At 37.1% G+C, this 12177-nt stretch overlaps 1 protein-coding gene and 2 long non-coding RNA genes across 3 annotated transcripts; all 3 read left to right on the forward strand.

Annotated features, from left to right (window-relative positions):
* Positions 1 to 1665: 1665 nt before the first annotated feature.
* On the forward strand, positions 1666 to 2246 carry LOC113469649. The gene is made up of 2 exons (XR_003393001.1): positions 1666 to 1808; positions 2163 to 2246. It is a non-coding gene; the product is annotated as an uncharacterized LOC113469649 (long non-coding RNA).
* A 1130-nt stretch (positions 2247 to 3376) lies between these two features.
* LOC113469650 lies at positions 3377 to 3785 on the forward strand. The gene is made up of 2 exons (XR_003393002.1): positions 3377 to 3483; positions 3751 to 3785. It is a non-coding gene; the product is annotated as an uncharacterized LOC113469650 (long non-coding RNA).
* A 5212-nt stretch (positions 3786 to 8997) lies between these two features.
* On the forward strand, positions 8998 to 11559 carry LOC103514581 (rho GTPase-activating protein 68F-like). The gene is made up of 5 exons (XM_026827508.1): positions 8998 to 9549; positions 9786 to 9893; positions 10210 to 10513; positions 10979 to 11222; positions 11398 to 11559. The coding sequence occupies exons 1-5, from the start codon at positions 9501 to 9503 to the stop codon at positions 11557 to 11559; spliced, it is 867 nt and encodes a 288-aa protein (XP_026683309.1). The 5' UTR covers positions 8998 to 9500.
* Positions 11560 to 12177: the final 618 nt, after the last annotated feature.

The raw sequence follows: 12177 nt of genomic DNA on the forward strand, positions 1-12177 counted from the left end.
TTTACCCCCAAAAAAAAAAAAAAAAAAAAAAAAAAAACAGTTGGGTCAAGCCCTTCTTGTGAAAACCCCTTCAATTATTGGCAAAAGGTTTACCATTTTTTGTATAACATTATTTATTCTAACCAAAGATTTATGTTTCCACTAGCATGTAATAATAATAATGTACAGGGGGTCCCTGTAGACTTTAGGACCACCCTGGATCTAGTAATGATACTTATAGAGGGGTTTTGTTTAACTTTATCGATGTGGATGGAGTCTAAATAAGCTCTCTTGGACATTGTTGGGGAATGCTTGGTCAGCTTTCCGCGACAGTATTTAAGCGTTCTCGTAGTAGCTGGGTTAGCTTTCTTGAAGTTCTCGGTAGAGCTTGGCTAGCCTTTCCGGGACAGTCTGTGAGCTTTCTCAAAGAAGCTGGTCCAGCTTTCTGGTACGTTCTTGGCAGAGCTTGGCTAGCCTTTCCGGGACGGTCTCTGAGCTTTCTCGAAGAAAATGGTCTAGCTTTCTGGGAAGTTCTCGAGAGTGCTTGGCTAGTGTCCGGGAGCTTCTCGTAGAAGCTGGTTTAGCTTTCTGGTACGTTCATAGGAGAGCTTGGCTAGCCTTTCCGGGACAGTCTCTAAGCGTTCTCCAAGAAGCTGGGTTAGCTTTCTGGGGCATTCTTGGAAGAGCTGGGTTAAGCTTGGTCCACTTTGATAAATTTAAACAAACATCCCTTGAATATGTTGTATTGTGTGATTTCATATATTGTCATTTTGTATTGAATAGCTGTTTATTATTTCCTCAATGTTAACCCAATTTTTTTTAGGTAGTCGTGCCAGTGATTATTTTTTCATAATACGAATACTCTTGAAGGTCGAGTCTTTTTATTTCTTTTTTCTACCTGGCACGATTGCAATAACGTAAGTATTTAATTTGTTTGTTTATTTTACGGGACATTGTTTATTCACAATTTTGGATCCATCAAAATTATCAGCAAACAGGATAGGTACTGCTTTTAAAATTTTCAAAACATTTTCAAATGGACTGCTTTTGATAAAACGAACTGCAACTGCTAAGATCTCATGGTCCCGAAATCGAAGAGAGAAGAAAGACAGGATAGGAGAAAGCCAGCCTTTCCACGAACGAACCTTATTTAGGATGAAATTCACCGCGGGCGGGAATCAAACCCTCGACTTAGGTGGACGGGCTATCCTCTAACTAGGCTGGCGAAAAGGTATTTTCCTGTGATCCCTTGCTTTGCCACAACTAAACAATTAATATGCTTGTGGAACAATGTCCCGTAGTTATTTCCATTTCAATTCGTGAGATTATTCGTGTCTGTGATTATATTTCAGCCTGAGTGGCTAGCCTTAAACACCAGAGATCTTTGGTTTAATACCTAGAAGAGTCAGAGTTTTTTTCCCCCTTGGAATATCAAGTCTACTCAGCCTTGTGAGGACAGTTGAATAGCAATGTAAATGTACAAATGTAAGAATTAAAATCTGTTGTTTTTGAGTTCATTAGGACTACAAAAAGCTTCATAGAGACCATTTTTTTTTTCTTCTCTTTTATGTGTACTTAGATACTTGGGTACTTTTTCTGCTTCATTTTTATGTGTAGGTACATGGGTAGGTACTTTTTCTACTTGAAAGAGAAATTCCTTGCATACAGAATAACTTACTAAGGGTTCTGATATCTAAATTTTGCTTCAATTTCAGGTTGGAGGCAACAAAGCAGCACATGATTTTCTCAATGCTCAACCCGACTGGGATGATACAATGACTATTCAGCAGAAGTACAACACCAAAGCAGCTGCACTCTATAGAGATAAGGTGAGTAGTAGTTATATGTTTAACACTTTCACCGCCAAGGGTATATTAGACTTGTTTCATCCCCAGGCCCATGAGGGGTTTTGTTGTACTACATATCTACTACCTACGATTATAGCATATATTGTGGCGGACACGGTGGGCTGTGGAACATCCAGCATATTATATTATTTTAGATTTAGTTTTAGTTTAGTTTAGTCTGTAGTCTTAGCATTGTACCACATACTTACAATTCTATAGATGTACAAATAAAATTGATTAAACCTAGACTTATTTTGATATTAAACTAAAACTGTTGGTATAATGTAACAACTTTTTCTAAGCTGACAGTCTAAATAAAGCACTACTTATTCACAGATTGCCACTCTAGCCAGAGGAGAGGAATGGGACCAGTCAAAATCCTCGGCTAACAGCTACGTGTCATCAAATATTTCTTCAAGCTCCACTGGTAGCCGACTGTAAGTTATTCAGGTTATTCTGTTTGTATATGACAAAAAAGAAGACGAGAAAAATTAACTTTGTGATTTTAAAAATAATACACTTGTTACACAATGTTTAAAAAGGGCATTTTTTGTTCTTGGCACATGTCAAACCCTTCTATAAAGGATGTCAAAAAATTAGTTGATGAGAAGAGAATGTAAGAGGTGGAAAGAGATTGTAAGAAATTAAATAAAATTTACCTACTTTATTTTGATTGAAGTAATTTATACTTCTCCTTGAACAATGAACATAGGTTTTGTCCCTAATTGGCGTATGGTATTTCACTGTAGGTACCTAGACCTCTGTATTTATTTCATCAACATTCTTACATGTGGGTTAATCATGTTCTATTACATGATGAGTATGGTATAAGTTTAACAATTTAGCAATTTACACTATGTGTGTACATATCAAAATGCAAGCATCATTGGTAACATGCGCTAGAGGTTATTCGGGATGTTTAGTTAACTCTCATGTGTGTCATTAAAAGCATAGGACTCTCACACATAGGAGACCATGATCTGAAGCTTAGGTCTGTCAGACGGTGGGAGCGTGAGTGTTAAGCATTAGGGATTCTGTCACATAAACTCAAAGGATAAAAAACCAGTTCATATCATTTAGAAATTCATCACTCTCAGAAAATAAAATTGCATATGAAATGTAGTTATGTATAGTAAGTGAAATTATAAAATATATTATGTGGACGCAATGGAACAATATTATTGTACTAGGAAATAATAAATTATGGAGTTAATGTAAATTTATCAATTTATTACATAGGCTAGGGACCACTTCAGGTCTCAAAAAACTTCTTCTTTCAGATTTCATCCCTACGAGCCACTTCTAAGTATTCTCGGTAGACCGAAACATCAATCTCCGCAATTTACACTTTAAGAAAGCCAAACGTGTAGTCCCAGGCCTAGAGAATAATACTGAATTGGAACATCACAGAGGAATAATGGTTACAATTCTATAGATGTACAAATAAAATTGATTAAACCTAGACTTATTTTGATATTAAACTAAAACTGTTGGTATAATGTAACAACTTTTTCTAAGCTGACAGTCTAAATAAAGCACTACTTATTCACAGATTGCCACTCTAGCCAGAGGAGAGGAATGGGACCAGTCAAAATCCTCGGCTAACAGCTACGTGTCATCAAATATTTCTTCAAGCTCCACTGGTAGCCGACTGTAAGTTATTCAGGTTATTCTAATTGTATATATGTACAAATAAAATTGATTGAATTGATTGAACCTAGACCTATTTTGATATTATAATAAAACTGTTGGTATAATGTAACAAATTTTTCTAAGCTGACAGTCTAAATAAAGCACTACTTATTCACAGATTGCCACTCTAGCCAGAGGAGAGGAATGGGACCAGTCAAAATCCTCGGCTAACAGCTACGTGTCATCAAATATTTCTTCAAGCTCCACTGGTAGCCGACTGTAAGTTATTCAGGTTATTCTGTTTGTATATGACAAAAAAGAAGACGAGAAAAATTAACTTTGTGATTTTAAAAATAATACACTTGTTACACAATGTTTAAAAAGGGCCTTTTTTGTTCTTGGCACATGTCAAACCCTTCTAAAAAGGATGTCAAAAAATTAGTTGATGAGAAGAGAATGTAAGAGGTGGAAAGAGATTGTAAGAAATTAAATAAAATTTACCTACTTTATTTTGATTGAAGTAATTTATACTTCTCTTTGAACAATGAACATAGGTTTTTTGTCCCTAATTGGCGTATGGTATTTCACTGTAGGTACCTAGACCTCTGTATTTATTTCATAAACATTCTTACATGTGGGTTAATCATGTTCTATTACATGATGAGTATGGTATAAGTTTAACAAGTTAGCAATTTACACTAGGTATGTGTGTACATATCAAAATGCAAGCATCATTGGTAACATGCGCTAGAGGTTATTCGGGATGTTTAGTTAACTCTCATGTGTGTCAAAAAAAGCATAGGACTCTCACACATAGGAGACCATGATCTGAAGCTTAGGCCTGTCAGACGGTGGCAGCGTGAGTGTTAAGCATTAGGGATTCTGTCACATAAACTCAAAGGATAAAAAACCAGTTCATATCATTTAGAAATTCATCACTCTCAGTGGACGAAATGGAACAATATTATTGTACTAGGAAATAATAAATAAAATTATGGAGTTAATGTAAATTTATCAATTTATTACATAGGCTAGGGACCACTTCAGGTCTCAAAAACTTCTTGTATCAGATTTCATCCCTACGAGCCACTTCTGAGTACTCTCAGTAGACCGAAACATCAAACTCCGCAATTTACACTTTAAGAAAGCCAAACGTGTAGTCCCAGGCCTAGAGAATAATACTGAATTGGAACATCACAGAGGAATAATGGTCTATCCCAGAGGGAAATATGCTGAAAAAGTAAAAATGTATGGCTGATCCTAAAAGGGATTTAGCTTAAAAATCGGACGGAAATAAGTAACATGTAAAAAATTAAGGCTATACCATACCTACATCTATGGGCTATACAAGGATAAATAATTAGGTGTAAATTGGCTAATCTAAATCAAAGCTTTTAGGAATGTATTACAGTCAAACGTGGATAATTGAGAACATCAAATGACCAACTAGGTATTTATTAATCTCAACTATAGAGAGGGTTTTGCACAAAGTATGAAGAGACATCAATATATATTACTAAAAATCAGTTTTCCCAATGATCCAAGTTTGACTGTACGAAACTAAAAACTCTTATTGTCCCCTAAAGAGCTCGAACCCCAAGTCTCTGGATTTCGACTCTATGCATTACCATTAGAAAAGCAAAATAAAGCAAATATAAACTCAAAATCAGTTTTCCCAATGATCCAAGTTTGACTGTACGAAACTAAAAACTCTTATTGTCCCTAAAGAGCTCGAACCCCAAGTCTCTGGATTTCGACTCTATGCATTACCATTAGAAAAGCAAAATAAAGCAAATATAAACTCAAAATTAAGGTTATAACATGAAATACGTACATTACTATCCTTCCTATAGGATAAGGAAAGTAAAAAAGAGGATAGAATGGAATAAGAAAAGGAAAGAACATGTAGGAAATGGAAAAGGAACAAAACAAAAAATAAAATGGACGAAAATTTCAAAGCAGTCTCTTCAAAAAGATGGGAATGTGTTGCCTGTGTAAATCAAATACATAGTGATATCAATAGGGCTTAAAGATAAGGAGTACCTTTGATCAATACAATTGAAAATCCTAAAGCCTGATTTCCACTTTACCATGTAGGAAATGGAAAAGGAACAAAGCAAAAAAATAAAATGGACGAAAATTTCAAAGCAGTCTCTTCAAAAAGATGGGAATGGGTTGCCTATGTAAAGGAAATACATAGTGATATCAATAGGGCTTAAAGATAAGGAGTACCTTTGATCAATACAATTGAAAATCCTAAAGCCTGATTTCCACTTTATGTTCAGGTCACATGTTCCAGTCCAGACAAAGTATCCTTTTATGAAGAGGTGATAGACCGTAACTGCTAAGGTCTTATCTTTACGAAATCGAAAAAAGACAGGATAGGAGAAAGCCAGTCATTGTGGCGCAGCGAACCTTATCTGTTTAAGATAAAATCCGTCCCGGGTGAGAATCGAACCCGCGACCTAGCGCTTACCTATTAGCAATTTAAAGCAATTTTCTTCTTGGTTTTATGGAAAAATGGAAAATTAATTCATTAAACTTTCACTTTTGAAAAATTCATGCTAATTTTCCAAAATTAAATTTCCACTCTTTTGTTGTTTACAAAAACGGGGCAAGGAGGTTAGAATGGTCCCGATTACGGTGTGTTTAAATGAAAAGTGAAGCTCAAAAAGTGTTCAAGGAGGTTGAATTGTACCTGATACAGTAGTTTTCAAATGCCAGTCCAGACAAAGTGTCCTTTTATGAAGAGGTTTGATAGAGGGAACCGTAACTGCTAAGGTCTTATCGTTACGAAATCGAAAAAAGACAGGATAGGAGAAAGCCAGCCATTGTGGCGCAGCGAACCTTATCTGCTTAGGATAAAATCCGTCCCGGGTGAGAATCGAACCCGCGACCTAGCGCTTACCTAGACTCTGTATTGTACAAAGCTTGTAGCTACCTGAGATCACTGTGATTTCTCAAGATAGACTCGCTCCTAAGTAAAGTAAATGTAAATGCAGTTTCTTTGTGTTATTATGTCACAACTTTGGTGCTCACTGCAGCATTGTAGGATTTTCCCAATATCTGCACTTTATGTTCAGGTCACATGTTCCAGTCCAGACAAAGTATCCTTTTATGAAGAGGTTTGATAGAGGGAATCGTAACTGCTGTGGTCTTATCGTTACGAAATCGAAAAAAGACAGGATAGGAGAAAGCCAGCCGTAGTGGCGCTGTCACAATATGGCAGCGAACCTTATGCAATTGGGAAAATATTTTTAATAAGAGGTCGATTCCTACGTAAAAAGTTGTGAAAAACCCAAATCTGAGGTCAAAACTCCGAAAAAGTAACTTTAAAAGGTCGAAATTCAATTTTTAATTGCCGTTCTAATGAAAAAGTTCAAAGAGTTGTGACGTCAGATTTCACGTCAAAATGCGCAGAAACGCTTGCTTGTTTAGTATCCTCTTAGTGTTATGTAAAAGCTCATTTGGTGATAGAAAATGTACTTACCTTTTTAGTCCGTTGGATATTATTTTTTTTATTTTTTTCGCCATTACTTAAGTCTGCCTTTTTCGGCATTTTAAAGGAATGTTTCCCTATCCCCTCCCCAGAAGATTTTGTTGGTTTTCAACCTGTATTGTCTATTAATAATGATATCTGCAATTCTGCATGCATGCTAGGTAACAGCTGTCATAATTTCAGTCTGACGTCATATTTGAACTGTTTCATTAGTACATATTTGAACTGTTTCATTAGAACGGAAAATGAAAATTGAATTTTAGACCTTTTAAAGTTACTTTTTCGGAGTTCTGACCTCAGATTTGGATTTTTCACAACTTTTTACGTAGGAATCGACCTTTTATTGATAATATTTTCCCAATTGCAGCAACTCCTCCATTATTTAATATAATTATTCGTAAATAGGAAGGAATAAGTAGGTACAGTATATTTTTGGGTCTGCCATTCATTGCAGACTCAAAGTAAAGATTCAATGAAATATACATAGCTACTCATTTTCCTCACGAGGCTGAGTGGGCCCCGTAACAGCCAGTCACGGAATCAATCATTTGCATGATACAAATTTCTTGACCCCGCCGGGAATCAAACTCGGGTCTCCCGCGTGCAAGGCGAGCGCAGCGACCACTACGCCATGGGAGCTGACTCCTAAGTAAAGTAGCTACCCTCCAAGCTACCTAGGCAGGCAAAAATATCCTGACATTCAAATCGGGGTATTCAAATCTGCCATACAAATCTGTTACTCCCCATTTGATCGTCAGCGAAAATATTTGACTATTCATTGTGATTGGAGTGTGATCTGAACGGACAATAGAAATCAGGCTCAAAGATTCCCTGACAATTCATTGTGACTGGAGTGTTATCTGAACGGACAATAGAAATCAGGCTCAAAGATTCCCTGACAATTCATTGTGACTGGAGTGTTATCTGAACGGACAATAGAAATCAGGCTCAAAGATTCCCTGACTATATGAAAGGCTGAAGGTAACAGATAAGAAGTGAGGATAGAATCTCACGAGTTCATAGGAAAACAATCCAAGGGCCAAATTATGAAACGGGATTATTCTGAAGTCAGCCTTATACCGTTGTACCGACCGCGTAATCGCATATTATCATTGATTTTGTCAATGTTATTGTCAATACTGTAAAAAAAATAAAATAAAAAAAAAAAAAATAATAAATAAAAAAATAAAAAATAGAAATATTGTGAGGGGCAAATTGACAGTACTTTTTCACAAGAGAAATACGTATTGCCAATAAATTAACACTTTTTTTACCTGTTTACTTTTTTTATACTTTTAACACTAAAAACTGACGAAAGTATTGATAATTTACCAGCGGTTTTATACCATGCCGATAACTGTCAAACGGTTTTATGGGCTACGTTTCATAGAAATCCCATTTCATAATCTGGCCCTCAGAAGTCTCAGCACCTATCAGAGAGGTCCAATTCCTAGAATCTGTCCTTCGAATTTGGAATGTCCGGATCCTGAAGATATTGCAACTCTTGTAGCTCCTGGAATTTCTCGTGATCCCGAATATGAGCGTAGTTGGCCGACAGACAGATCAGATAGTGGATCTGGAAATGTGGAAGAAATGTTTCAATTAATTATCGAAACTTAGATTACATACCTATTTACCTACATCTACATACCTATTTACCTACCTACAAAAATCCCATGTAATTTCACTCGTCCTCAGGGTATTTTTTTTAATGGTGGGATTTATAGCAAAATTCCCACAAAAATCTCGTCCTCAACACGCTCCCCTGTGCCAGATCCAAAATTTCCACTCTTTTGTTGTTTACAAAAACGGGGAGGTTAGAATGATCCCGATTACGGTGTGTTTAAATGAAAAGTGAAGCTCAAAAAGTGTTCAAGGAGGTTGAATTGTACCTGATACAGTAGTTTTCAAATGAAAAGTGAAGCCCAAAACGAGAAAAGCGAGCGATCGTGTAAACTCGCCTTGTTTTACTTCCCCAAATTTGAGGAAGTAAAATAAAATTATCAGTCAGCTGATCGATTTCAAACGCCAAGCACCAAACATTTCGCACAAAAGTGGGCCAAAAATGGAACAGCAACGAAGGACCAAGGAACAAGAAGAGGAATACAGCAAAAGATAAGATAAGATTAGAGATTATTTTATCAACGAATTATCAATATTCATTGATTCAATCGCCTTTATCAATTTATCATTCCCAGTAATCAAGTTTGAAGTGTTGGGAGGAGGCTGCTGTGATTAGTCATAGCAACACATCATCTCTAGTGATAAACAGCATTTCATTGGAACAGAGACTCCCTACTAGTTCTAGCAATAAACTGCAGTTGTCAATTATTTTCTATCCATTTGCTCAGAACTGAACTCAGAAGTGTTACAAATTTGTTTACATGTTTCTCATGATTGTGTAGGCTGGCAGTGTTTTTTTTTTTGCTAATTAAGGTTGGACCTAGGAATACTAGTTTTACAAGTGTTTGTGACCACAGTTTGTGTGGGGCTATGTGTTGCTTCATTACTTGATTAATATTCTATGAAATCTTTTGTGCAAAATGGACACTGACTATCAGCCTAATTTTCCAGGGATCCGAAATGCCATTGGTAAGTTGTTCATATGAATGAAACTTATCTATGTAGTCCCTGATTAGCTAATGAGTCAAGTGTCAGAATCCGTTAATCCACTGTTGCCTTGTCCTTATCAGACATGAATTTAAGATCCTGTATTTATTTTATTCAAGTTCATAGGCAAAAGTCATGAGGTAAATCAGACTTAATCTACTTGTCTAATATGAATTTTAATAGGTCTATATTGTAAAAAATATATTTACGTTTTTCAGCTTCCAATAATGATGAAGAAACTCCTTACCCCAGTCTGTCAGACTTCCATGACTACGAACCCAACTTAGAATTTGATGATTCAGAGTTACAGGCTTCTTTGAATGGAGGTTAGTATGCTGTGCCTTTTCTTTCTTGTAGTAGGACATTTTTCTCAGTGTTGTGCCCTGAGATTGAAACTATTAAACTCATAGTAGGTATCTTTCCTACCTACCTAATCTAAAAGCCCTGTTCTGACTAAACTTATGCCCTATCTTTTGATAATATTCATATTCCCCTCCCTTTAAAAACACACAACTCCAACTTTCAGAAAGAGGGTAGTGAAAATAAAAGGAGAAGACATGTACCTAGATTTTTTGTTGTACAAATATCATTTTCTTAAAATGTTACAAACATACATCTTTATTTTTATTTGATTTTCTACAGATGCTGAAGAAATTAAGGTGTTCGACACCCCAGTTCCATTTGACTATCTTGAATCACCAGTGTCTGATGGGACCATCGAGGAAAACTTTGAAGAGGAACTTATCAATGCTCCAATGGGACAGCTGGATAGTCTTGCTGCAACTTGTACTGATGATGAGCTCAAAGATGAAGAAGACTTTGCTGATGTAGCCTCGTATGGAATTGTGGATGTTGTAGGGGATGATATGTTTGGTCGGAAACTGATAGTGTTGTCTGCATGTAAACTACCGTCAAACAAAGAGCTGGATCACGGGAGACTGTTAGGGTGAGGATAATATTTATTTGTCATTAGGGTTGTAAGTGCCAACCTAGTTAGCTTGAACTGCTTGGAGGGTTGTGCAACCTACCCTGTAAGTGCTCCAGGTTCAATTTCAGCCTAGGCAGATTTTAGCCTAAACAGATAAGGTTCATTCTCAAAAGGGCTGGCTTTTTTCTATCCTGTCTTTCTTCCTTCTTGGCTTTTGCGACAATAAGACCTTAGCAGTTACAGATCTCACAGGGTAGGTACCTACCTTTTTAAGTATTACATTTTTGAACTTATAAAGGAAGGAGAGAAAAGAGGTATCTAAGGAACCCCATCAATGGTTAGTTAGTAATTAACAAATGAAAATCAACCAATGACAATTACGTAAAGGAAGGAGAGAAAAGAGGTATCTAAGGAACCCCATCAATGGTTAGTTAGTAATTAACAAATGAAAATCAACCAATGACAATTACCATTCATTCACAGATATCTCACCTACGTTCTGGACAAGTTTGTCGAGCAAGACTACAGTCTCGTCTATTTTCACTATGGACTGACCAGCAAAAACAAACCCTCCCTCTCCTGGCTCTGGTCTGCGTATCGTGCTTTCGACCGCAAGTACAAGAAAAACCTCAAGGCCCTCTATTTGGTTCATCCGACTGGTTTTATTCGAGTTGTGCTGCAAATATTCAAGGCTGTCCCTGTAGACTTTAGGACCACCCTGGATCTAGTAATGATACTTATTAGAGGGGTTTTGTTTAGCTTTATCGATGTGAAAAAGCTCTCTGGGACATTGTTGGGGAATGCTTGGTCAGCTTTCCGCGACAGTATTTAAGCGTTCTCGTAGTAGCTTGGTTAGCTTTCTTGAAGTTCTCGGTAGAGCTTGGCTAGCCTTTCCGGGACAGTCTCTGAGCTTTCTCGAAGAAGCTGGTCCAGCTTTCTGGGAAGTTCTTGGGAGAGCTTGGCTAGCCTTTCCGGGACAGTCTGTGAGCTTTCTCGAAGACGCTAGTCTAGCTTTCTGGGAAGTTCTCGAGAGAGCTTGGCTAGTGTCCGGCAGCTTCTACTAGAAGCTGGTTTAGCTTTCTGGTACGTTCATAGGAGAGCTTGGCTAGCCTTTCTGGGGCATTCTTGGAAGAGCTGGGTTAAGCTTGGTCCACTTTGATAAATTTAAACAAACATCCCTTCAATATGTTGTATTGTGTGATTTCATATATGTATTGTCATTTTGTATTGAATAGCTGTTTATTATTTCTTCAATGTTAACCCAATTTTTTTTAGGTAGTCGTGCCAGTGATTATTTTTTCATAATACGAATACTCTTGAAGGTCGAGTCTTTTTATTTATGGGAAACAACCCATGTAAGTAAGGTGAGGAGTAAGGCCATGGCATATAGCATTTTGGATTGTCTCAAGATACCTATCTCATGGAAATGGATGAGATATATCACGAACATGACAGGTTTGACAGAGGGAACTGTAACTGCTATGGTCCTATCGTCCCGAACTCGAAGAGAGAAGGAAGACAGGACAGGAGAAAGCCAGCTGTTCCGAGAACGAATATTATCCCATCAGGATAAAATTCGCCGCGGGCGGGAATTGAACCCGTGGCCTAGCGCTTACAAGGCAGATGCACTACCAACTAGGCTGGCGTTGTGTGAGTTCTTTAATGCACTGAACCACTAGTTA

Source organism: Diaphorina citri, unplaced genomic scaffold (assembly GCF_000475195.1).
Source record: "Diaphorina citri unplaced genomic scaffold, Diaci psyllid genome assembly version 1.1 scaffold1173, whole genome shotgun sequence".
Taxonomy (NCBI): Eukaryota; Metazoa; Arthropoda; class Insecta; order Hemiptera; family Psyllidae; genus Diaphorina; species Diaphorina citri.

Excerpts from the sequence above, each read along its gene's own strand:
- LOC103514581 (XM_026827508.1), top strand. The coding sequence starts at position 9,501 with ATGGACACTGACTATCAGCCTAATTTTCCAGGGATCCGAAATGCCATT. Across the intron at positions 9,550-9,785 it reads AGGGATCCGAAATGCCATTG|CTTCCAATAATGATGAAGAA; the intron begins GTAAGTTGTTCA and ends TACGTTTTTCAG. Across the intron at positions 9,894-10,209 it reads ACAGGCTTCTTTGAATGGAG|ATGCTGAAGAAATTAAGGTG; the intron begins GTTAGTATGCTG and ends GATTTTCTACAG.